At 37.2% G+C, this 26,166-nt stretch overlaps 1 protein-coding gene across 3 annotated transcripts in view; it reads right to left on the bottom strand.

Annotated features, from left to right (window-relative positions):
* The window catches only part of SLC4A10 (solute carrier family 4 member 10), a 162,266-nt gene that overhangs the window by 55,723 nt on the left and 80,377 nt on the right, over positions 1 to 26,166 (bottom strand). For all 3 annotated transcript variants that reach the window (XM_066322888.1, XM_066322887.1, XM_066322889.1), the window contains 2 exons: positions 16,570 to 16,708; positions 9,515 to 9,675 (listed from right to left, as the gene is read on the bottom strand). In XM_066322888.1, the coding sequence (XP_066178985.1) occupies positions 9,515 to 9,675; positions 16,570 to 16,708 (300 nt within the window). The remainder of the gene's footprint in view (positions 1 to 9,514; positions 9,676 to 16,569; positions 16,709 to 26,166) is intronic.

Below are 26,166 nucleotides of genomic sequence, written 5' to 3' on the forward strand. Positions count from 1 at the left end.
AGAGACAGAGGAAACAAAGGGAACTTCACAGTGAGTGGTGTTTACACCACAGGTCAGCTGATCAAGGGGAGCTTGTGGATGAAATCATCCTGCTCCAGCTACAGGACGCATCACACACGCAAGCTCCAGGCTGAGAGAACTTGGACTGAGCCTGGAAATGAGAAGGCTTTAGGATGACCTAATTGCAGCCTTCCAGTACCTAAAGGGAACCTAGAGTAAAGACAGGACAAGACTGTTGACAAGGACACGTACTGACAGGAGGTAATGGATTTGAATTGAGATTAGTTTTAGATTATTGGGAAAAAATTCTTTATTGTGAGGATGGTGAGGCACTGGCACAGGTTGCCCAGGGAAATTGTGGATGCCACATCCCTAGACAAGGTTGGATGGGGCTCTGAGCAACCTGGTCTACTTAAAGATGTCCCTGCCTACAGTAGGGGAATTGGAACTAGATGATCTTTATGGCTCTCTTCCAACCCACACCACTCTATGATTCCATGATTTTACGACATGCATTATGTGTTTCAAATGAGAAAGAATTGTTAAGAATTTTGTGAGGCTTTTTTATTACTGTTAGTTGGGAAAATACTGCTACCAATAGTAATGATACTGAACAGAAAAATAAAGGAAAAAAAAAATCTGTATCAAAGCATGTATAACAGTATTTAAGTACACACTGCCCTTCTATATCAGTGGGAAGAAACTGTAATGCACAAAAACAGTGATATAATTATAATAAGCCGAGTCCAAAACTCCTTGTACTGAAAATCCAGACAGCTCATGATTTTGTGCTGGAGTCAGATTCATATCTGTCAGTGAAGTCAGTGGAAAAGCAAGCAGAGCAGGAAAAATAAAAAGCAGATGCATCATCAGTAGAGACATCATTTGTCATTTCTTTGATAACGGCTAAGAGCAATAGAAGAGAGATAATAAAAGGCATTAAATAACTATCATTAAAAGCAGAGTTTAATTGCTAACAGTCACTTATGCACTGTATATACACTTAAAATATACAAGGTTTTCTGACATTCTCAGTATCAACATAACAAGCCTGTATCACACATCTGCTTAAGAGCTGAACAAGAAACCTGCATGTTTCACTTGTGATGGAGAGGCTACCAACAAGTCTACATCACTACAGTGACACATACAGAGAAAGACAAGGATGGGGGCCAGGTAAATGCAGCTGCCAACAGATGCGACCATGAGTGATGTATTCAGAGCTTTACAATGAAGAATCAGGCAGAGGTTTTCAACTGGATCCCACTCCCAGCAACTTCATTCTGTGTAGGATCAACAACAGGCTTGACTGAACAGCTCACACCAAGGAGTAATGTTGCCCCATGTTGTGCCTAAACTTGTAAACTCTGTCTTCAGGGTGCTTCACCTGAGCCTCAAGGGAACTTTTATTTCCAGGGTTAACTCAAACACCATTGGGTCAGTTATCTCTGCACTCCCAGTCTAGATAGTGGCTTTTTTTAATAACTCTAGACCCTAATGGGAGAGGGAGGGAGAGAGAGGAAAAGGGAGGGAGAGGGGCACAGCAGCAAGATACGTGACATAAAGCCAAAGGAGAGGGCAACACAAGTCTTGGGAAAGTCTTCAGTAGAATATTTTAAGGAGACAAGAATTTGCAACACATGAAAAATAGAAACCAGTCTCCCGCTCAAAGAAAAATGTTTACTTTCCTCCTCTATTGCCTTTTGAGACACGCCTCTGCCCTAAGGATATGAGTATCTTGCTTTTAGACACCCCTAGTACATGAATCCAAAGGAAGAGCTGAAAAACAGGATGCCTCTAGGACAAGTAAATTTAGAGTCATCCCCTTGCCTACAGATAAGTGGAACTCTACTTGTATGGCATCATTCCTGGAATAACAGTATATTCCACATTAAATATTAAAATATATTAATGGCTGAGGATGATGTCAATATTTGAGATTATATGTTTAGGAGAGGAAATTACAGGAAAAAGAAAATCAAATCCCTAGCCTCTTCCTTTCCCTAGGATGCTCTGCTAGACTTGTTAACAGTCACAGAAGCCACAGAGTTGGTGCCAGTGTGGTGACTAACAATTTTTATTTCCTGCCAGAAAAATGAAGTGGCTTACCTTGAGTTTTTTGGGTTTTTACCATGACTTCCCTTAACTGTAGCACTGCTACCACATATAATAAGGGAAGATGCATTCAGTTTTGGAAAGAGTGCAGATGTGCTTTTTTGCCTTGATATTTCCCTCCAGCTGTCATTCTTATAACATAGACCTAGTTGCTGTAGTAGCTGCAGGAACTTAAATACAGTCAATTTTCTGAAAGATTGCTTTATTTTGACCCTGTTTTTCAAGACCTGCAAAGGTGTGAGGTGGAGTAAGAAAGACTGTGTGCATCCACACCTATCATTATGGGATTCCTTTTCAGTTTCTTCCCAAGCTTCTCAAAATACTTTTTAAAAGCCCAGGCCCGTGCAATATCAGTAACACCCTTAATTGCAAAGACAGCCTTGAAAACAAGAGCAGCATGGTTAAAGTCCTAGAGTAAATGGCCAAAAGGAGCATTTTAAACATTTAATTTTCAAAATAAACTGTAGTTCCTTAATCCTGTGAGTAGAAGAGCCTACATGCTCACATCAGTTGAAGCTGTACATATTTTCAAAGCCCTGGTCTTCACTCTTATATCTAGAACAGGCAGCCATTTCTTCACACTCCATAGGAAAAAAGGAGTAAATAATCTTTGTTTTAAAGAATTCTTCTCTTGAACACCCTTTTAAAATCTGCACAGTCCTCTTCTAGACAGAAACACAGCTTACCATTCCATTTTTCAAGAATGCTTCACTACTATATGAAGCTTTCAGAAGGATGTGGAACCTGTGGAATATCTAGCAACACAGTGTTACCCATTCCATTAAATGCTCGCACTATAACAATTCTGATGGCATCAGGTACACTAAAGTAGGATGTTTCTTCAGTAAGGAGTCTTGGTTGATACTGGAACAATGAAACCATTTTTTTCAAGCTGTTAAAGACAGATATTCCCCCTGACCTGGTAATTTAAAAGAATCCAAAGAAACTTGAGATTTTGTATAATTTCAAGAATGTTTTCTCCATTCAGATTCAGTTACAATACATCATCTGTATAAAATTAATTTTGTGAGTAAATGGGAGCAATGTGAGTACTTTAACAAGCTATTACAGTAACTGAGCTATAACTCATCACCACCTGTGAACAATTTACCCAGGCTGTGAATTACAGCACTGGGGTGCAGACAATTTGTATCAGTTCAAATGCAGCATGGCTCATGTGTGGCCCAGCAAAGAAAATTCCATCTGTCCCACCTGCAAAAGTAGGCTGGCTGCTTCCACTCACTCTGGAGGTGTCTGTTACACACTGCAGCTTTGTACAGAGACACGTGGCCAGACCCATGTACAGTCCACACAGGTCCAGCAAATGGAGAATAAGGTGTCTCTCATGTGTGGCAACAGCTTGCTCCCCACTTCACCAGGTTTACAGTAAGCTCACCACCTCATGTGCAGTAATACAGAATGTTCAGGTAAAACAGAATAAATTTATGGAAAACATACTGTATTTGTACCAAAATACATATGAAGTCCAAAAACAAATTGCTGGACTCATATTCTCCTGATTTAGGTTGGCACTGACAGTTTACAGGAAAAATTTAATTCAGTATACACCAGCAAGGATGCTGGTATTCACACTTCCAAATTTTATAACTGTAAAATTGTAGGACAAAATGAGAAATTAATGACAAAATATAAAACACACAGGCTTTTGTGTGCATCACGATTGCAGTGATAGCTGACTATCCTAATTTAAAATCAAAAGCTTTAACCCAAATCCTAATTTAAAACCTAATTTAAAAGCCAAAGTTTTTCTGGTTTGTGGTCATTGCCCTTAAAGACAGGGAAGAAAAAAACCAAGCAATCCTAATGCATTGCTTTATGGAAGACAATCAGTTGGAACACTGTCCTTTATCTTTACACATCTCTAAAGAGGAACCCAAATATATTCTTCCCTAGTGAGCCAGGCAGGAGGAGCAATACAAACCCAACAATTAGGATTTCTGGGCTGCACTTGTTAACCAAGAGCCATTTACATTGTTTACAATGGTGATTATAAACAAGCTATCTAAGCTGGCAGATTTAACAGCTCATCCAAGAGGGCAAAACATTCCAGTGCTCTGAGACACAGATTCTATTTCCAGCTTTACTTGAAATTATTTGGTTCAATTATTCAGTTAACACACTTGAAAAGGAAAGAAAAAAAGAAAAAATGAAAAAATGTCTGCTTTTTAAAATAATAGTATATAATTTTACTGAGGAACCAGAACAAGCGTTTCACAAAACAGTATATTGCAGACACAAGGCCAAAATTCCCAGCTTGCAGTTCAGAACTGCAGGCACAGTGGATGCCTCATAAAAAATACATTTTGCAAGCTAAGATTGACTTGTGCAATCTAAAAAGATTCCTACAGTTGTGGTTAACATGGGAAAACACATAACAACCACAAAAAAAAGACAGTGCTACTCAGAAGTTGGTACGAGATCTACAATTTACCCACAGACAAAGGAACAAAACCTGACAGCTTCTCTGTAGAGGTTATTACCACATGCTAAGCTGAAAATAAAGCAAACAAATGCAGAAACCTGGGTAAGTGAGAAGGTGAAAGCTGAACAAAAGACAGGTGTAGGGTCAAACAGAGAAGCAGATTACTCACAGGCAATCCCACGCTTTATTACAGTGTTTGTAATAAAAGTTAAATGTACCATAAAAGCACTGTCAGAAACAACACAGTGTGAGTGCTGCAGATGAAACAAAAGGCTCCAGTGAAATAAAATCTCAACCTGAGCCAGTTAAAATATGCCATTATTGTGGAGTAATAGAGCTTAAAGCAAACAAAAGTAAAAGAAGACTTGTTCAGTTGAAAGCTTAATGTGATATTAACAAAATCAATAAAATTACACACTTGGGATGTAATGCCCTGAGTTGCTGAGCACAGAGTCCGGTGACCTCAATCACAAGATTAAGCTGTTACACAGATTGAAAATTCAATCGTGAGGAACATACAAAAGACTGCTTGGGGGAAAAACAGGCAGATCTTGGGATTGGAAAGGAAGGGCCGATTTAAATTTTAATTTTTAAAAGAAACCATTATTACAATTAAACCATTTAAATAAATGGGAATATTTCAAATATGAGCAAGTCACCAAAGCCCCACTGTGCAACAGAGGCCATAGTTTGTATTTGACAAGGCTTGACATTTGTTCATAGAACACTTTGCCCAGCTACAAGAATATGCAAGTTCTGTGGCTCATGCTGTAAAGAAAGTATTGCCATTAAAGGCTGGACTGAATAGTTTTTGAACCAAACAACACAAAATGGCATCATATGTTAAACAGAGGAACCTTTTGGGTTCATTCAGTGGTTATAATCAAAAAACCAGATGGTAATCTGAGAATCTACATGGTTTCAAAGGAACTAAACGAAAATATCAAAAGAGAACATTTTCATCTGCCAACTTGAACAACACAGTGAAGCTGCTCTCTAATGGTACAGCCAGATTCTGGCAAATACATCCCCAAGATACAAGTTCCAAAATAAACTGTTTTGATTACATCGATTTTTCAGACTTCCTTTTAGCATATGTTCTATAGAGAAGTGATCGATAAAATATTACTACATAATGTTCAAAGGAATTCCTTGTGCATGGAGTGCTAACTTACTGATACAGGAGTCACTGCTAAGACATATGAAAAAATAACGTCACGTATTAGAAATGGTAATAACTCCCCTAAAATATGTGTAATAAAAATTGCATTTTTAAGCAGGATAAAGTTCAGCAGAGGAACTGAGCTCTTTTCATGAGAAGCAAAATCTATCTTACAAAAATTAAGAACCATTTGAGAAAGTTCAGGAAGAAACATGCTGCTCTGTATAATGACAGTGTTGGAAATTCAATCTCAGAAGTCTCTATTATAGTAAGATGCTGTCTGTGAATTCAGCATCATAGGTATGAATAAGTTATTTTGCAACAAGGAAAATGGCGTGCCTGTCCAAAGAAATATACAATCTTGTAGGTGACGTAATTTTTTAATATGACAGCTGGAATGAAAAGTTAATTCTCTCCATTAATAGAGAATGGACATGATGGAATAGAGGATGATTTCAAAATTCTCAACACATAAACAGTACCAAAATATTTTTATGCAGAACTGTCAGTGTTTCCAGGGATAAAATACAAAATGTTCTGGAAACCATGCAAACATTACAAAAGGTGGCTTTCATCTGTAGATTTTGCCAGAAGCCCATTAATTTTTTAAAATACAGACTTCAGTAATAGAAATTCTCAAGGGCTAAGTGCTAAGAGTTTAATGCCTTAGTGAGTAAGTGTTTGTAGATTAAAAGCCTTGACTAAAACAAATAGGAGTTCTTAGTCTCAATTTAGCAATAAAGTTTAAGTATACCTCTTTAAAGGACATGAAGACTGGCACTGCATTAATTGAAATGTAATTTGATATTGAAATGTAGCCCAGACAGCAAGACATTACCAACAAATACACAGCACACATTTCTCGCTAACAAAGCATTAAGGCAAGTAAGAAGAAAGTACGTGTGCACAAATAATGTATTTGTTCTCAAAAGAGGATGCATTACAGCAATACAGTAAAATTATCAAAAGATTGCATGAAAAACCCAAACCTATTAATCAGAACAACAATAATCAAATTATCAAAAGATTGCATGAAAAACCCAAAACTATTAATCCGAAGCACAATAATCAAATTTAATTCAGGAGTACCCCTTAAAACTGTAGAGTATAACCTGTTTTCACAAACTCTCCTAAAAGTGGTATACACAGTAACATGGACACAAAGCCAAAAGTGATCACCAGGACTGCTGGACAAGCCTGGCATGAGGATGGCTAGCAAGCCAGGAAACAAGAGCTGAATGTTAAAAAAAGCCTGAAGCGAACAGGTGAGAGCAAGCATTTCCTCAAATTTTAAAGTGTCAGGACTGTCTGATACAACTGGAATATGTAACCATTCTGATGAAAATAGCATTTGCATTGTATAGAACAATAAAAATAGGGTTATCACTACTAATAGGGAATAGCAGCTGACCTGAGCAGGCAATAAAGAATTTTCTGAGTGGTACCAGTCCTGTCTAATCTTCAGGTCCAGCAGTCACTCCTAAGTAAAAAGAACTGCCTATCATATTATTTGGAATGATCACATTTCTAAGATACCCAGCACACAGGCCTTGGTGCTGTGCTTGTTACCACTACTCTCAGTCTTTCCTTCTCGCAGTGCTGCCTATTGTGTGCCATACTCTTTGTACCATCCTCTGATCACTGGAGACCAGGAATTACACACATAGTAAACTAACAAATTACAAAGGAACTTGATTAAAGAAACAGCATTGCTACAGCGCAAATAATATTGACACAGAAAAGCAATTGGATCAGCAACTTTATTTCTTGAGAAAACGGGGAAAAGAAAAATCTCTTCAAAGAAACCTGACAGAACATGAGTAATTTACAGAATGATTCACTTGCCTGAAGCACCTGCTGCAAAGCTTTTTTAAAAAAAGAATAGTTCATTGCTTATTGAATCTGCAGAGGAGTAAAAATATAATCTTCTCTCGAAGACCAAGTGCAACCTTATCAGGTGTCAGGTCACCTTATCAGAATAGGATGCCTACCACTTCAAGCAAACAAAACTACAAATAAAATGCACCCAAAATCTGCCACACAATTTCATTTACTTTTTAAATGAAAACGGTGCAATCCAATTAATGAAGGTCATCCTAAAGCCTCTTCTCAGAAGAAATAGGTTTTCCTAATCCACAAACCAGGATAAGCCACAACTAGGGCTGACTTATAATAACATGAGGGTAACTCCCCAAATTCTCTATTGAAGAACAGCTCACATCTGTGGGGAATTTCAACATTAGTACTACGAATGCTCAAATCCTTGGCCACGCTAACTAAAACAAAATCATTTCAACTAAGGATTTAGGAGATTATAAACATTAATTAATTGGGGCCTCACTATACTGGAAAATAAACAATATATTCCAAAAAGAGGGGGAGGAAAAAAAAACCACAAAACAAAACAAAAAAACACTTCATTGAAGTTGGGGGGGGTTTTGCATTAATCCTTACTTTTTTTTTACCTACTTAAAAAAAAACAATTCTGGAAGGGCTTTCTTAGCTGACTACAGATGAAGTTGAGTGATTTCTCCATTAAGAATGTGAAGCTCAAGATTGAAAAATGCAGTGTACTATTTAAGCAAAAAAGTAATACAAGAACATCAAGCAGCTGACCCAAGTACTTCTTAATTCTTAATTATTTAAAAATAAATAATAAGGCAACATACTGATAGACTCCTTTGTTCTTTCAAATCAGCTGCTTTTTATTCTTCATGTTTATATTTCATCATTATCAAGACAAATTTTGAAGGTCTGATTCAGACTATGAGTCATGGAAGAATCAGATCTCAGCACAGAGTAGAAACCCACACAAGTTTCTGCAGATTTTTATTAATAATATCTTGCATCAGTTTGACATAAACAATAAATACAAAATGTAAATACAAAAAGCAGCTACCACTATCTGAGCCAATTTTAATTCCACTGTTAAATATAGCCCACCAAACAATATCTCCCCTATAATTTAAATAAGTAAAATAAATTTTATTTGGGACTCAACATAGATATATATAAAATCCATAAAGCAGCTTTCTTGATAATCTTGAGTGTTAGAAAATTTTTTTGCTTTGTCTTTTGTATCTTTCCTAAACTAGTTACAATCTTTAAGGGAAACACCAGTAAAGCAGAAAATGGCATTTAGTCTCAATCTCACTTATGCTTTTGGGAGAGAAGACTCATCCATTATGTTTTGTCTTGCTCAGAAGCTGGCACAAGCTCTAGAATTGCAACTGCCAGATAAACTTTCACTGGAAAAAAATGCACTCATCTTTATCTTAAGAAGTTAGTGTACCTAAAATTTCTTTTAAAAACTTACACCGTATCATTACTCCTGATTTCATTCTCAACTCAGAGATATCTGTTTTCATGTAACTTAATTGCAATAAATACTTCCCTATATTTTGGGTTTGTGTCTTTTTTTAACTTAGATTGCGTGCAATTAGCATAGCAGTAGATTAAGTTTGTGAAAGTTAGCACACGCCTCATTCACATGGCAGCATGGCAGGAGCAGAGAACATGCCAGCCCTAATTAAATCTAACCAAACTGTCCTCTTTCCTCCATTTTAATTTTCTTTTTTATTCAAAAACTGATTCCTAAAGCAGTAGATTCCACATTAAAAATATAAATAGAATATTTACTAACTGTGCCAGACATGAGTTTCTTTTCTACATTGAGAAAAACCTTTCCTAGGAGTTTCTAAATGGAACTGATTATTATGCAATAACTTTCTTGGTAATCACTTCGTTTTTATTAAATAATTTTCATAACCAATAAATGAAACATCAATACATACCTGCAATTTCTTCTATGGAGTTAGCTCTCATGTCCAAAAGAACCGTGCCATTCAGGATGCAGCTCCTCAGCTCAAACAAGCTATGAAGTGACAGTGTGGCAACATAGGGTTTGCTCCACCTCTCTCCACCATCCTCTACATCTTCTTCAAACTTCAACCACCTATACAAACAATCAATTTTATAACTCCATTGTGCATAAGAAATGAAAAATTAATTACTTCTATGGATGCTGAAAGTAGAAACAAAGATGTTAAATATGTTTTTAGGTTTCACTTTATTCTTCCTTTTTAAGAAATAAGAGAAACTTCCCTTGTCTAGTTCTTTCCATGTAATGCTGTATCGTACCATTTTTGAGGGTAAGTTCTGACAACAGAGATGAAGAAAGAAATATATTAAGCAATTATCTTTGTACTCTACAAGAACTTTGACAAATTCTTTGGCACACAATGATATTTCTGTGACAGAATACCAAGTTGTACGAAAACAAGTCTGGAGAAACTTCAGTAAAGTGAAAGGATATATGAAACTGGCACAAAAGGATCAAGTCTTTTGTTACCATCCAGCCAGATGAACTTGCTTGAGACTGAATTCTCTACTGATAAATACTGCACTACAAATGTTAAAAGAATATTAAACAAGCAAACAAAAATCTGAGCAGTCACACAGGGATGTTGCTGTGTGAGCCCTGCAAGCTGCCAGTGTGGCAAAGTTTAACAGCTGCAGCCACAGCACATCCCTGTATCACTGGATCAACAGCACTCAGCTGTTTTATACAGACATGGCAGCAGAGAAGTCAGGCAGAGCCTCACACCTGGACAGCATCTTCACGCATTTCCAGAGTGCAGTGAAATGTAAAGCCTTAAGACCTCTAAAGCTGAGGAATTTCCAGCTTTACCAACAAAGCAGCTAGCACAGCTCTTCCTCTTCTGCTCCTGGGCCACCTGTCTAGCTCTGCTCCTACTTGTAAAATATGCAAGTGTACCCACATTTTAGATGCTTTCCTCCTTTCAGTCCTTGTGTACCAAGTTCTTCCCCTTTTGCTGCCATCCTGCAGGCAGTAACCACCTCACTGACCCACTCATCTGCTGCATATCTGCTCCCTTCCTGATGTATTCCGTTCCTTGGAACTGTCCCAGCTGCCTTCTAATTATTTATTCTCATTATTTATAGAGACAATTTGCATCAACTCCTTGGGTCCTTCAAAATCCCCAGTCTCCTATGCCTAGCCCTCTCCTCCACGTTGTATCATTTTCCCTCCATTTCCTCTGTGAGGAAAATGGTCAGTTTCTGTACTTCATCTTTGACCAGGAGAACTCCTTCCTCTAAATCAGACCTGTTCCCCACTCCCTTTGTTGCGTTCTCTTTTCTCTTCCCACCCTATCCCCTTCATTTTTACATTCCTCCAGGGAAGCAGCAAGGAGGACACCGCACAAAAATTTGCTTCTGCAGAGCTGAACTATGAAATTGAATTTGCATATGCAAATGAGATTTTCCAAATAAATTTTCAAAACCATGTCCAAACAGACATCAAACACAGTTTAACACACTCCTTCCCACCAAATTCAAAGCAACACTTTTAAAGGGGAGCCTACAACAACTCAGGAAATTGATCAAGAAGCATGTGAGAAGGGAAGATAGTTCTTAATTTTTTTTTTCACTTTGCAGTTACACTTGAACTCCCTAAGAGGCTGCTCCTATCTTATTCATGGCACTCTCTTGTTTCCAGGTTGAAAAATGTGCAATACCTATTTATATCCACAGCATCATAAATATGATGCTTTTATTGTCCTGTTTAATCCATTTTCTCAAAAGACTCCGCAAAATACCTACATTTTTCTCTTCTCTTACCTCCATTTTCGTGCATGTTTCTAATCTCTTTAGGAGATTTATAAAACCTTTAGGCTTGGGTATTCTCAATTATTTCTGTTATTATCTATTATTATTAGTGTTATTATATCTTATTATTTCTCTTATTATACCGTGCTTAGCTTGTTATATCTTTTATGCTGATTCAGAAAAAAATATTAAAAATCATGCTCCATATATTCTAAAAACAATGATCCAACAGAGCCCTACAAAATATCATCAGAAACCTCATATTGCCATTACCTTCCGTTCATGTAAGTCAGTCTTCAACATTGCTTATCTGATTATGCTGCTGCAGTCTGTCCTTGATATTACCTAATTTAAATCTACTGACCAGTTGTAAGCAGATTTTAAAGAGCAATAAAAGACAACCATGTTTTTAAAAGTCTAAGACAGGTTACTGGACAGAGGCAGGCTTATTATCAGAGCTTGTAACATACTAGAAGTCTAAATCATGAACACAGCTTTAATTAGAGTTTAAAGTGTCAGATATTAAAGTTTACACATTCATGCATAAAAATGAACAGGAAACTATTGCTACTGCTCAAATAATTATACTTGCCATTGTAATCATCTAGGTTTCCATGAATAGTATAATTGTATGGGTTGCACCCATTTCCTACTGTTGCTGAAACTTAGGTTTTTAAACACATTATCATACATTGTTACTCAATGAGCCAACAGGCCAGGACATGGAATTAAATCTTATCCAGCTGAGAACGTTTGGAATAAATTTCTATTTTGATTTTAATAAGCATATCATAAGTTTACTAATTTCATCAAGGAAACATCATGTTACTGTTTATCACATTTTATCTTTTCAGAAATATTCCTGTTATGTCACATAATCCTTATTTAACGTATCAAATGAAAAACAGTAGCAGAAAACAGAAAACAACTCTAATCTTATGCAGTCTTTCAATTCTAAACATTCAGTGGTTTTAAAAATCATAATACCATTTGATCACTCCTCTGAATTCATGCAATTCATGCAAGACTCCATGACAGAAATGGCTTTGAAATCCAAATTTAGGCATAGATCCAAATTTTGTACTCCTTTTAGTTTCTCAAAGACAAATTTAAATATATTTACTTTTGCAGTTTAACCCCTTAAGTTGGTATGACTGACAGATAAAAGCCTTTTGTAATTTCTTGGGAAACACCATCAACCCCTATTGAGCTCATGTCACATGCACCCCATGTGACTGGAACATATCTGAAGCTATCCCAGTTATGCCTGATTGCATGGAAGAGCACTTTCATTCTTACTTTCATTCTTATGGCTTTTCTACTGGTAAAGACTGGTGTAGGCCTACAAATCACACAGTTTAATTCCTCTGATATAATGCTTTGAAGAAAAAATATGCCAACAAGAGTTTCAGCAAGGCGTGTTACTACAAGAAAAATATTACTCGGACTAGTGTGTGTACATACACCTTATGTAAATGCCCTAGCATGCTCCATGTCAGACACAGTTACTACATCTTCTGTGCAATAGGAAGTGGGTGACTCGTACTTCACCTATTTTGCAGTGTGGCATGTCTGCAGCAGAGAGATGGACTAGGTACTCACAACCTGCTCAATAGTCGATGGTTTTAATGTAATCTTTCAATTTGTATAAATTTCCACACAGGCTTGTGCCTGCCCACACCAGTTTGAAAACCAACCAAAGAACACAAGCATGTCAGGAACAAAGCAGGAGTGAGAAACTTATGTTTCTTGTGACCTAATTTCTTTGAAAGAAAGTTCTGATCCAGGGAAAATGCATTACACTTCCTAACCTTCCCTAACCCATCCATTTTCTAGTCACTATTAAGAATTTACTTTCTAAACTATGGACACAATTTTCCTAACTGTGCATTAAAATTTAAGCCTAAGCAGTTTTCTCCTGGTTCCAAGGTTCTTTCTCTTTTCCTCCTTACTACATAATTTTTCCTGCTCCATAAAGATAGTGATATTCTCCAGATATTTTTGGTTGATACTGGCAGATAAATGAGTCCCCAGAGTCAGGATAAAACTTGCTACAATCAGGCACTACTTTCCAGCCATGACACATGAATTGCTTTCCCAATAGCTGCAACTTGCATCTATACTATTGGGTGTATAAAATAAATCCAACTGTTACACTTCAGTGTGTTTCTCCACAAACTTACCAGAAATATTTTTTTCAGACTAGAAACCATACATCATCCCCACAGAGAATGCACGACTGTACAGCTGGGCCACATACAAAAAGTATTGTAAGAAGGAGTATTGATTTTAAAAGGTATGTGTTTCTTCTGGCTTGAAATCAATTGATGGAGAAAAAAATTTAATTTTGTCCCTATATCAGCATAACCAAGCTATTAATTCCATTCTGCTCTCTAACTAATTCCATGGATGGGACAGTCTGAATCAGATCCTGAAACACCAAAGTCCAGTGTATTTTCAATCAAACTGAAAATACCAAAATACAGATGTGCTTCATCAGAGTCAATCCAACATTCAGTCCAGGTGCACCAACTGCAGAGGCTAGTGAAATGAGTACATAACCACTTACTGCTATCACTATTATTAAATGTAATTAATCTCTACCTGGAACAACATCCAAAGCCAAACAGTAAGACTTCCAAAAATTTCCAAGTAACATTTTGTACACAGATGAAAAACATAAAATAAGCCTGGAACAGCAACAAATTCAGATTGTTTCTCCTCCATACCATGCTTTTAGTCAAATCAATAATTTTGAAGTCCTGAATCAACCACAAGTATTTAAACTGATCCACTGTATTAGTTTCTAAGCACATGATCTTGCATATTAAACACCATCCCATTTCTATTACTCTGCTCAAAGCCACCTGGTTTTGTGTATGGTATCTTAATCCATTTCTCAAGGAATAATCCCTCCTAATTTCTTATCAACAAGTTTCCTCATTATAATCCTATTTTAATTCATTAATAAATCTATTTACTAAGCCTAATTCTTCAGAAGTTAGCTGTCACTACCTTTCACACTAATAGTATCAGCATTACATAATCTCTCAGCATTACCTGTTGCACCTCTTCAAATAGTTCCTGACCTGCTAATAGAATTTTTACACTAGAATGCACTTTAAGTAATACATTCCCACTGCTGTACCATATCTAATGCTTTACTTAAAAAATTAAGATCCACTGTTTTTTCTTTGTCAGAAAAACAAAAATCGATTATCTGATTAAAGAGCATTATTAACTTAGTCTGTCATGATGTACCACTGTATTGTGTTTCATTCAATTTTCCACTTATCTCCAAGTCTATAATTTTTCTTTCCTTCAAGCACTGTATGGCTCTGAAATTGGGCTCTGTTTGCCCCAGCCATTTTTATCCTTTCTTTAACAGCATTGCTGTGTTTGGATTAGTACAACACACCTGACAGACTCACATAAAGACAGGAATTACCCTACCCATTAAATACATGTTCTTTCACCTTTCTAGGAGAGAAATGATTGCACCCTCTTATTTGCACAGAAAAGCACTTTGAGTCTTATCTTCATCTTGAATTTGGCAATTTCCTTGCTATCTCCTCCTTTTCTAACCAGTCATAGTTACTCCATGTCAAATGCAGTCCAAAATTTTGGGATCCAAATTGAAAAAGACCATTTATCTTGATCAGTTCTTTCCATACAGCAGCCCCACTCTTCCTTCATTTCCATCTTACTGCAAAAGCTAAAGAAAATTTTACTATTAGCTATTATGTCACTCTTGTATCCTCTGAGCTCCAAAAATGTCATTTTCTTGGCTGTTTTTCTCCTGCCCTTTTTCAACAATCTCATCCTGTTTCTATTAAAAGTTTTTAATTCTTCATTTCACAAAGAACAATTGAGAAGGCTGTACATATAGACAGAACAACCAAAACAGTATTTTATTTCACCTACTCCTTTTGGATTCTATCTTCATCAGAACCATTTACTAACAGAAATTGGTATAATTTTCAGAAATACAATTCTTTGACAACTTGCAAAGGGATTTTTTTTTTAAGTTGACCTAAAGAAGTTGCTATTTTCCTGCTTAAAAATAACATAACACACAGTGATTTTTACTTTTTAATTTCAAAAGAAGTTGATATACCCTTCCTAGAGAGGTTCCATGTATTCCTAATCAGTATGAGAACATTGCAGATGATTACCTTGATTAGATTTTCTCTCTCTGAATATTAATAAGATTATTTAGGAACATTAATGCATTCCTTTTGGAGCACAATCCCCACATGAGAATTTTCTACACATAAAAGTCTATATTTAGCATCTGTCTATGCTGCCTATGAACAGATAATGGAAGGGAAGATCATAAAAATTTTTTTGGCCCTCTGGGAAAGCAGAAATTTGCAGTAAACTTAAGAAAGAAAACTAGCAGCCATGTTCATGTCAAACAGCCCACATACACATTTGCCCACAAAATCCTTCCAGAAATTCTGCAATGTATATTCTACCAAATATATATTACACAGACTTTTGGGCACCCTTGAGGAACACTGCCAACAACTGGCAGGGAGAGGAAGAACTAAGGTTTCAAGATGAAAAATAAAGTAAAGATTGCTGTAAAATGTAAATTCTAAATGAAACTAAGCAAATCATCTCCCATTTAAATATTCAAGGAAGAAAATACACAATTCTGAGAAAAGTTATGTAAATAATTTTTTTCACAGCAGAAAAATGCAATCCAGAAGTTTTTGCCACTAATTTTGCAGAAATAAAATAATCCAACACTGAATACTCATTCTAAAAATAAACTGTTCATGGAGACCTAGAATATGTAAAAATTCTATTGCTCCAAAAGCAATCTCATCCCTTGCTTTCATCTTTTTATAATGGTATCCTTACCAGTTTCTTGAGGATTCAAGCAAAATATCAAGTCTGAAAGATTCTTTAAATTAGAAGATACAATATTAATTGACCTAATGATTTTAAATTCACATATATCATACATTTGCATCAATTTTTTTCCCTTGGTATTCACTCTGACCTATATTCATAAATCCAGATGAAAACATTTGGCTCTGGGAAACAACAAATGCTGTTGTAATACAAGCAGACTAAGCATTAAAATTATGTTTTTATTTAAGCTTTATATCCAGAATCTGTCCTTGAGCTTGCTACAGCTTTGAAATCATTCCTCAATACACCAACAACCAATACTTCCAGATAATTTTTAAGTTATGAGAGCACTCACCTTGCTGTCTCCCTCCACTCCGCATCCTCTCCTTCACGCCAACAGATTTCATCAAGCTCAGTAAAGAGATCATGAGGAATGTGTTCCTCATCATCATCTTCGGTTCCAAGAATAAACTGCACCCTTTGTGATGGGGTATCTGGAGTAAAACAAAAACATCAAGTCCAAAACACTATTTTTTTTTTGCTGTGAGAAAACAAATTTTATGAGATTATCCAGATGTTTTCATGAACATCACTTACTGCCACACACAAAAAAAATTACAGTTCTGCTGTAAGAACATTCATTTACACACCAACACATTCAGATTGAGATCTCTTCATTTACTGTAGTTGTCAAGCCCACTTTTTAAAAAAACACCTCCAAAGATATAACCGGATATATAGAAACAGGGTCTATTAGAATCTGGAATGGCATCGCCTGGAAATAACAACAAAAAAGCAAACAGAAAGCAGGACAGATAAAGCTCAATAAAGCTGATAAAAGTCTTTTACTCCAGTGTTAGGAAAAACTACTTTGCCACTTCATAAGTGTACATCTGCAGATCTATCTCAGGTCACAAAGATAGAATACTAAATGTGAAATATTCGCTGTAGGAGAAAGAAACCAAATGAAACCTGCCTAATGTGAATATACAATTGCAGACTTGACCCTTGTCCCTTTGTTAACTCTTCCTACTTGGTTAGGCTGCTTGAGATAGACAACTTCTTAATCTGGCCCAGTTTCCTCATTTTATTCTTCCTGTCTCTGTCTTGCCTTTCAATACAGTTACTGATTAATTTTCTTCATAACCTTTCAGCACAGATGGCTAAATATATTTTTGAAGAAATACTATTATTTTTTTCACTAAAAAAATTTGCAGAATTCACAGAGCATCTTAAAGTACAAGTATATTCAATGTTCATAGTTCAAGTGATGTAATAAAAAAAATTCCTGTATCCTATCTGCTTATTTAAATGCAAATCTCAAATCAGCAAACTGATGAAATGCAGTCTCTCTAGCAATACATAGCTGCTTTTTCTGCTACTGTATTTCAGACTTCTGAAAGGAACTAAAAGTCCTTTATGAGAGCAGAGAGGCCAGGCTGCCAGTCAACTGAAAAACTGATTATCCAGCAGAACAGCTCACTGATTCCTTGAGCATTGTCTAAATGAAGTTCAGCTCTATAACGTATTTGTAAGACAAGCTACAGTATTCCATCTAACAGCAAAGAGCATCACTGCACAGGGTCCTCAAGCTCTTTAAATTTTGGAAAAAAATGAGATGATAGCACCCATTGAATGCTAATTCAAGAGAAAGCACAGCTCTGATCCAAACAAATCAAATGGGCCACTGATACAGAAAAATAAATTCATTATTAGAGATACCTTTTTGACTCTAGTACTTAACTTGCTATAGCAATGGAACACAAACAATACGCGACAGTTTTCATCTGACATCCTTTTGCTTAAACAGAGTGTAAAGATATAGTACAGTAAAGCCTCTTTACTCCTTGACAAAGCAAGGAAATTAAACCCAAGGAGAGATACAGGAGAGAGAAGGAAGAAAGATATGGGCTCGGGTACTACAAAGCACCAGAGGATGGAACTGCAGGGGGTACAGCTACAGGAATTACTTTTGGAGAATCACTAATGAACAGTGAGAAACTCCTTCACTTTATCCTTTCTTTGCGTTCTCTTCTCTCTCACTGTTCAGTCTTCTCTTTTTTAAAAAACCATTCTTCTATCTTTTTAATCTGAGACTGGAAAGTACGTTTCATTAAGACGTGTACAATTTCTTAAGACTAATTTCCAGAAGGACAAAATTCAGCGAGATATGAACTTGGAAAGAATCAGTGCATATGACTACTAACAGAACATGGAAAACAACCTACTCTGGTAAAGAGCTGGACTGCAGCTAGAATCTGAGAATAAGCACTGCCAGGAACATCCCGTACTCTTGATAAAATCAGCACTAGAACTGATTTACAGCAACTGCTACTGTTAAGTAATAAATGAGCAGTGCTGTACAGCAGAGCTGCAGCTTTGTGACAGCTATGATCCTCATGCAAATACATGCTTTCAGTGTGGGAAGAAAAGCAGAGGATCACAAATGTCTTGAAGTCAGGTGAGTAGTAACAAGGAATCACCTTCCTGCAGGAATTTGCACTTACTGGGTCTTCTGTTTAACAAGCTGCTTGACTGACAGCAGTGAATCAGAATCTTCTAGTTTGAAAAGATATCTAACATCATTGGGTCCAACCACTAACCTAGAACTGCCAAGTCCTCACCAAACCACACCCCTAAGCACCACACCGATGAAATATGCACTACATTATCATCTTCCCTGTTAACAAGGCAGTTTAAAAAGCCGCTACATTCTTTCCTCATTGCTGCGATTTCTACCTGTATTTGAAACCTGCAAATCACAGCTTCATTTTCAGACAACAAGCTGGAAACTGAGAAAAAAGTTATCTGCCTAATAGTACAATAATTTTATTTCAAGGACAAAACCCTAAAAGATGTAAACAATAGAAAAATAAAAACAACAGATCTGTTGGTTCCACTTATAAAACTGAATTAACAGGACTATTCATGAGCAATGCCAGATAGATTTGGCTCATATTCATGGGAGTAATAAATATCAAATATGTCATTAATATGTTCTATAGAAAATTAGTAATATGTGATTCAAAATCAGTATGGAAGAATACTTCAATTGCTGACTGTCAAACTGTGATAACTTAATCCTCAGTGCAGAAGCATAATATTTGCAAACTAGGACACAATGTTTTCTGCAGTTTAGGCAAACAGAAATTGGCTTGAATATTATTTTTGTCTATCCCTACTTCAAGCAGCACAGCCAGCATAAAAAAAAAAAAAAAAAAAAAAAAAAAAAAAAAAAAAAAAAAAAACACCACAACCTTCATACTATTATTGCTATTTCTAAAGAGTAATGAAAACCATCTATATTACTCTTCAAAAAAATTAAGGGCTGAGACTAATCTGTTACAATACCATTTCAATCACTGTAGTTGTTTTATACCAGAGTTATCAGAAGCAACATGAATTTAAAATTTCACAGTAAGCAGCTGATGAGTCTCACAAGTAACTAGTCCATCACCAGTTCAGGAACTCCTCCACAACCAGCTGGAACTGGGTAGAAAGCCTGGTACACAACAGGACCCGGGGTACCATCAACAAGCACTCCTATTTCCTAATGAGCAGTCACAGTCAGGAAAATTGAAGCAGCTTTGTGATTGCTGTGGCTCCACCAGCCCCCATTTTATCCCTGGGTTTCTCTGGGCTTGTGCTCATTTCATATGCACAGCACTTGCATCCAAACTACCTCTGATACCTCAAATTCATTGCATGCATGCAAATTCTGAGTATTCCACATTTAAAAATCTTACCAATTCCACTGGTCTAATAAAAGGCTAAGAATTAAGACCTGGTGGTTAAGCTATCACTGAAGACACAATTTTAAAGTGGGACTCAGTGCTGCAGAAAGGGAGTAGCCCTGCAGAAACCTGATGTATTGATCTATATTATAACACCTTGTAAAGCCATCAACACCCCTAAAACAAACACAAAATGTGGCATAGACATACCAAAACAGCAGATCTGAAAGCCAGCATTTCTAATCACCTGATTCCCAGAGGGAAACATGGAGAGCTGCTCCTTGGAACAGCACTGAGTGAAGGTAATGGCAAACAGTGTCCCAGAACACCATGCCACCTTGCAAAACACAAGTAGAAAGGAATCATAATGTCCATTTCCCCAATTTAAAAAAACATCCCTAAGTCCGACCACAACTCTGGGCCAGGGCTGCTCCCTCTTGCCTAAGAGAACAAGGTAAAAGCAAGACTTGGTCTGGGGTAACAATGGACGATCACTCTCAGTCCCTTCACATGAATTCAGCCCAGCAAACATTCAGTCAGAACAATCCACATCTCATCCTCAGTGAGTGCCAGGGTTTCACCTGGAACAAACTGCCCTGCCATCAGGCAGAACTGCACACAATCCACTAGGTGATATCACAAGCAGAAACACAGATTTTAGTACAGATAAAATGTGTCCAAATTCTGTCCTCCACTCCTGATAAACTCTAGAAAGTGTGCAAAAACCGATTTCTAGTAACACTCCCTTAGCCCACTTGTCAGGACAGGTTTCTGTATTTCTCAGCCTGTCAAGCCTGCATGTAAGGGTAGAATTAGAGAGCAAACACTTCTCACTGGGGTCAGCAGATAAAGAACTAAGAGTTTACTTTTTCCACATTAGAAAACATGCTAACTATTAAAATAAAATTTTCATTACAGAAATTCACATAAGATAGTATTCAACATATACAAGATTTATTCCATGCCTTGTGCTCTTGTACATTCACATTAAAATACTACTAAATATGCAAAATATTTTTTTTATTACTCACTGCACAGGACAAAATGCAGACAGGAAGGTGACAGGTATAAGACAGTTGGCAGATAACAATCCCTTACATGCCAATGGGAAATGGTATGGAAAATTCACAGGAGCAGAGAAAAGAAAGGATCATTTCAGACACAAACATTCATCATCTCCCTGCTTACACTCACCACAGAAGCGGTGGATGGAGACCCTCCCCTAACCTCCTTCCTTTGCAGATTGGACCCTGCCCTCAGCAATCAGTAAAGGAAAGGATCATAAATTCTTTTTTTTATCATTAGAAAGCTTGGTAAAAGTTAAAACTAAATTTGCATTACTAAAGCTCACATAAAATAGCAAACTTTCATACAATACACTTCTGAAAATCTCTTCACAGAGCTTAGAAATCACAGGTTGGGTTGGGAGAAAGTATCCCCTTGATTATTCTCTTGCACATTATCCCTACAGGTACAATCTGCTTCAGGAAACTATCCTAGCATTTTCTCGACATGAATTATTTCCATCAGCCCAGGGCTATGACAAATAATCACATCTTTTGGATCTGACAACATGGACAATTCACAAGCTTTAGTTCTTTTTGCTAGATTCTTAAAACTGCAGTTGTGATACATTATTTTAATCCAGATTTGCAGCAATCTGTTCCACAGCTGCCCAGAGATTCAAATTTCTGAGTTCATCCTTCATCATACAAGCCCATAGTTAAGAGTAGGTGAATTCTCTTAACAGCCATACTCTTTACAAATAACTACATTTACCCCACAAATCACCCTTCAGCACTTGTGATTGGGTCCCAAATATATCCAGCTGAGCCTTTCTTCAGGTCCTTCTACTAACCCGAGAAGCCTCACTTTGCAATTCACCTTTTTTGCCTGCATTACCTTCAGGGAGTCCTTCCTGAGCCGTGTGTGCAGTCCTGTGTCGGGCTCACCTCCAGGGCTGCTCTGCTTGCCTTGCACATCCATTATCATGAATTACAAATTTAAGCCTCTTTAAAACTAGGGATTACTAAATCCAGATTTCTTAAGAGAACAAACCAAACCTTCCACAACCTTCAACAGCACCTAGTCATACAGGACACACAAGGCTGTAACCATTCCCCTCTCACAGCTGTGTTCACTTCAACCCTCAGCAAAACCTGTCCTTAAAGAGACCCTGTTCAGAGCCAAAGTCTTCCTGTTCCACCACTTTAAAACAGCTCCTACTTAAATATCTTTAACTCATGAGTACCAAAGAACTGTTTCATTGGCTACAGGCAAACAACAGACATCAAAAAAGCCGCAGAAAACTGCTGCTAAAATCCACATGCGCACAAGCAAGTGCGACCCCAGCAGCCAAAGGGAAATGTGCACCAGGCTTTCAGTGGCACCGCGACCCACGGCACTGATGGAGCCTCGTGGCCCTGCAGCTCACAGGGGCTGGCACCCATTGCCCTCACAAGCAGCACCAAGGAGATGCCCCAGGCTAGAAACAGCTTTTTTAAATCAAATTAGTTTTAATTTGCATCAATTCCCTAATTTAATTCACAAAGCAGTCACAATACTTTACCCCACAAGGAAAACTGTGGAGAAGGGAAGCTTAAGGCAGAAATTAAACTGGGGCCTTAATTACAACAGCAGCATTTTAGCTGAGAAGAGTAAACCTCTCCAGTAAAAACAAATAGCATTACTGCATTTTTAACTAGAGGGGATAAATTTACTGTATCTCTCCTTCTCTTCAAAAAGAAGAAACTTAAGAGACAAGATGGTGAAAACCTAGACCACGGAAATCACTTAGCTTACAATTTTTACTACCCATAAAAGCCTCCCAATGTACAAACCATGCAATCTACAAATTGTGCAATTTACAGGCACATCATTATTGCAAAATGGAAACACCTTTTACAACCTAATTTCATTAAAAGGCAACTGACAGATAGAGAGAATCAGGTATAGGGGAAAAAAAAAAAAACCCAAAGCTGAGTGGCTGATCTGTGCCCCTAAATGACAGGAGGACTCTCTTTCATTCCACTAAGTACATATTCTACATATTATTTGTCTAATCTGGAGTTATCTCTGAATCTGTACACTGAGAACACTTGGGTTATTTTTGAAAAGTGACAGTAGGAGATTAAAAAAAACAAAACCTTATGAGCCGATGTCAGAACATTCTAAAAAATCTATTCTCTACAGAAACCTTCCCAGAAAGTAGCTGGTACAGTTTTCTCAGCCAAGGATTCAAAGGGATTACCAGGAAGCTCCCCGCTATTGTCATGACACTCACTAAACGTGTTCTCTACCCATACAATGAAAACACATAAAGAAATTTGTTTTTTACTGGACAGGAACCAGGTGGCACCTGTCCACTCTGCATGGGGCCTGCACAGCCCCACAGCACAAGGTGCACTGCTCAGCTCCCTGGAGCAGTGATGGCAGAGCCAGATCTGCATGCGATGGTACTGCACAGATAAATGGTATTCATTACACAGTTAGAGATTATGACATAAAATAATGTTTTATCCCATGCTGGGTTAACTGAGCAGTGTGGAGCATTTCATGTCTGAATATTTCAGGTCTTTATTTGTTCCAGAATGTGTATTATTCAGTTGTTGGATCTCTTCCTTTTATTATATCTCCTTTCATACTTCACTGCTTCAAAACATTGCTAATTTATTCTCTTGTATCATAAAAATCCTTATGTATTTTCCTGACTTACTTCAAAGCACTGTTTTCTATCAGTTGGTCTCACAGTGCTTATTTTCTCCATCTTTTCTTCTTGCACCTGCTCATCAAAATGTTTTTTTCTTTCCCCTCCTCCCTCACAGTTCCCAAGCATACAGCCTTCTACTATTTGGCAGAAATGCATTAAAAGTTGTCTATGGAAAGATGAAACAAAACATTACTGTTTGCTCAATTAAATCAGAATGATCCATAAATGAAGGGACCAGTTTGGATCTGCTCTCTCAGGTAATATAGTCCCTCATATTGAGTTATGCATCAAAAAAAGGAAGTGCATTTGTCTTCCTTTGAGCTTCCTTCAGTTCTAGTTACTGTTAGAAACTTGTAGTCATGGGGAAGAAGTGCTAAAAAGCTTATTGAGGTTTAGTAGGTTCAGATTTAGTGTGGGAAGTATCTGTTGCTCCCTCTGTACAAATAAAATGCAGAAAAACTATGCTTATATTCTCTCTAAAGGCAATGTTTCTCCTCAGGCAGCACAACAAGCTGTCTGAAACTCCTGTAAGGAAAAACCATAGTAAAAGAAGGAGGTGGGTATAGACTACTATTAATCTCTGTATTCTTTTGTCTGCCTGCTAGGGATGTGCTTAACCTCACAAATACCGTAGCATTTTCAAATTTGCCTTCATTATGCAAATCCCTTTCACTCCTGTCTATAGAATGTCACATATCTGCCTGGACGGACAGATGTCAAGGCTCAAAATCTGGCCAAACCTCCAGGAGTCAGACAGACAAAGGAGAAAACCCTCAAAATTTACTCTTCAGATAATTATTCAGGGTGAAAAGACTGGATATTTCCAGATTTGTGATTCTATCTTTGGATTCTTTGAATTGTTACCTACCAAGCACTTTGAAGAATATCTTCAGCAGTCTGAATCCAGAAAAGATTTCCATGTTTCTGGCTTGTACTTGCCTAGCCAAGTGGCACCACCTACACACACTCTTTAATTGGTAGCTATAATACCTTTAAAAGTGAAAATGTGTAAAAAGTAAATGTGTAAATGTGTAAAAGTAAAAAGTGCAGATCTGTATTCATTTCTTGAGGTAAACCAGAGGATGAGTGCAGTAAACATCTATTTCAGCTAGTAGATGGGGTCTGCCGCTTGGGACTCAGAGAGCCACAGCTACCCCAAAAGATGTTTCGCTAAAAAACAACTCCTTAAGGGGTCAGGGCGCTCCTCAGCTGGCAGAGGGGCTTCTCAGCTGGCGGACAGAGCAGTGATTTTTCAGCTCAGTGATTTCAGCTCTCAGTGATTTCAACTCAATGCTCTCAGCTCCTACTCTTGTGAGTTGCCCCTCTTTTAGCCGGCCATAGCGAAAGAGAGAAAGGCCTCGTATGAAATTTCCGCAAGTGGTACTTTATTGCAAAGGTACCAGCGAAAAGGTCCAGAGACGAAGAACCTCTGCCGACCAGAGAAAACTCAGGGGTTTTAATGGGACACCAAAGTGAGAAGAAAAGGGTACAGAACCAATCAATTGTAACAGATCTGCATAAGTTCACAAGTGTCTTGTGGGTCTACGGACAGGTCGACAGGTCGCCGTAACTAGGAGGTTTGTCTTTGTCTTAAGAGCTCTGAGTGAAGTTGCGAAATTCTTTCTTAACTCCTCAACTTGACTCACTCCAGGGCAAAGCAGCTGGAGTTTTGCCCACCCCCACAAACATCAAGTTACAAATGCACTTCAAAACTATCTTTCTTTCATATTACTGCTATTTCACCTTCAGAGATCCTTTGAACATAAGCTGATTTACCTAACACAGAGTTACATCGAACATAGCATTTTCTTGTATGCACAAGTGTCAAAGACTATTAAGAACAGATTCAGCCAGTTAGTTTCTTTTTTTTTTTTTTACTTTTGACATTAAGAAGGACACAAGCCTAGGTCTCCAGAAGTTGAAAGAACAGAGCTAAGTTCTCAGCCAAAATGTGTCACATACTGGCACTTAAATAAAACCAGATGACTCAACAGAAGACACTGTTTCATAGTTCAAGATATCTCATTTCTTGGCTAATGTAACTTTCAATTGTTTCTTTTTAATCTGACTTTATATGTATATATGCATATTCTTTTTGAAAACTGTTTTAATAATTTATGAACTTTGTTTTTTTCCAAGAAACTGGTTTCAGTATAGTATTGGGTCCTTGTACTTTGGAAATCCATTCCAGACAGAACCACCACAGCCAATTTTTTCTTTAATGTTCAGTCTTCAAAACATAACTTGTATCTGCTAAGTTTGAAAAAGTCTTGACTTTGTTTTACTCTCAGTATAAGAAACCATTGTGCAAGATTTGAGAATTTCAAGCTCTAACCATCACCACTTACAACATACCTGCTTAAAAGCTTTCCACATACATTATATAAACTTCTGCCTAAAAGAGTCTTATAATTACTATTCTGTAACCTGAAATTACATTGACACATTTCCCGAATGATTTAAAAACACTAGCAAATTGTTTTCTTCAACATGCTTCCATTATATTTTA

This window comes from Sylvia atricapilla, chromosome 7, assembly GCF_009819655.1.
Source record: "Sylvia atricapilla isolate bSylAtr1 chromosome 7, bSylAtr1.pri, whole genome shotgun sequence".
Classification (NCBI taxonomy): Eukaryota; Metazoa; Chordata; class Aves; order Passeriformes; family Sylviidae; genus Sylvia; species Sylvia atricapilla.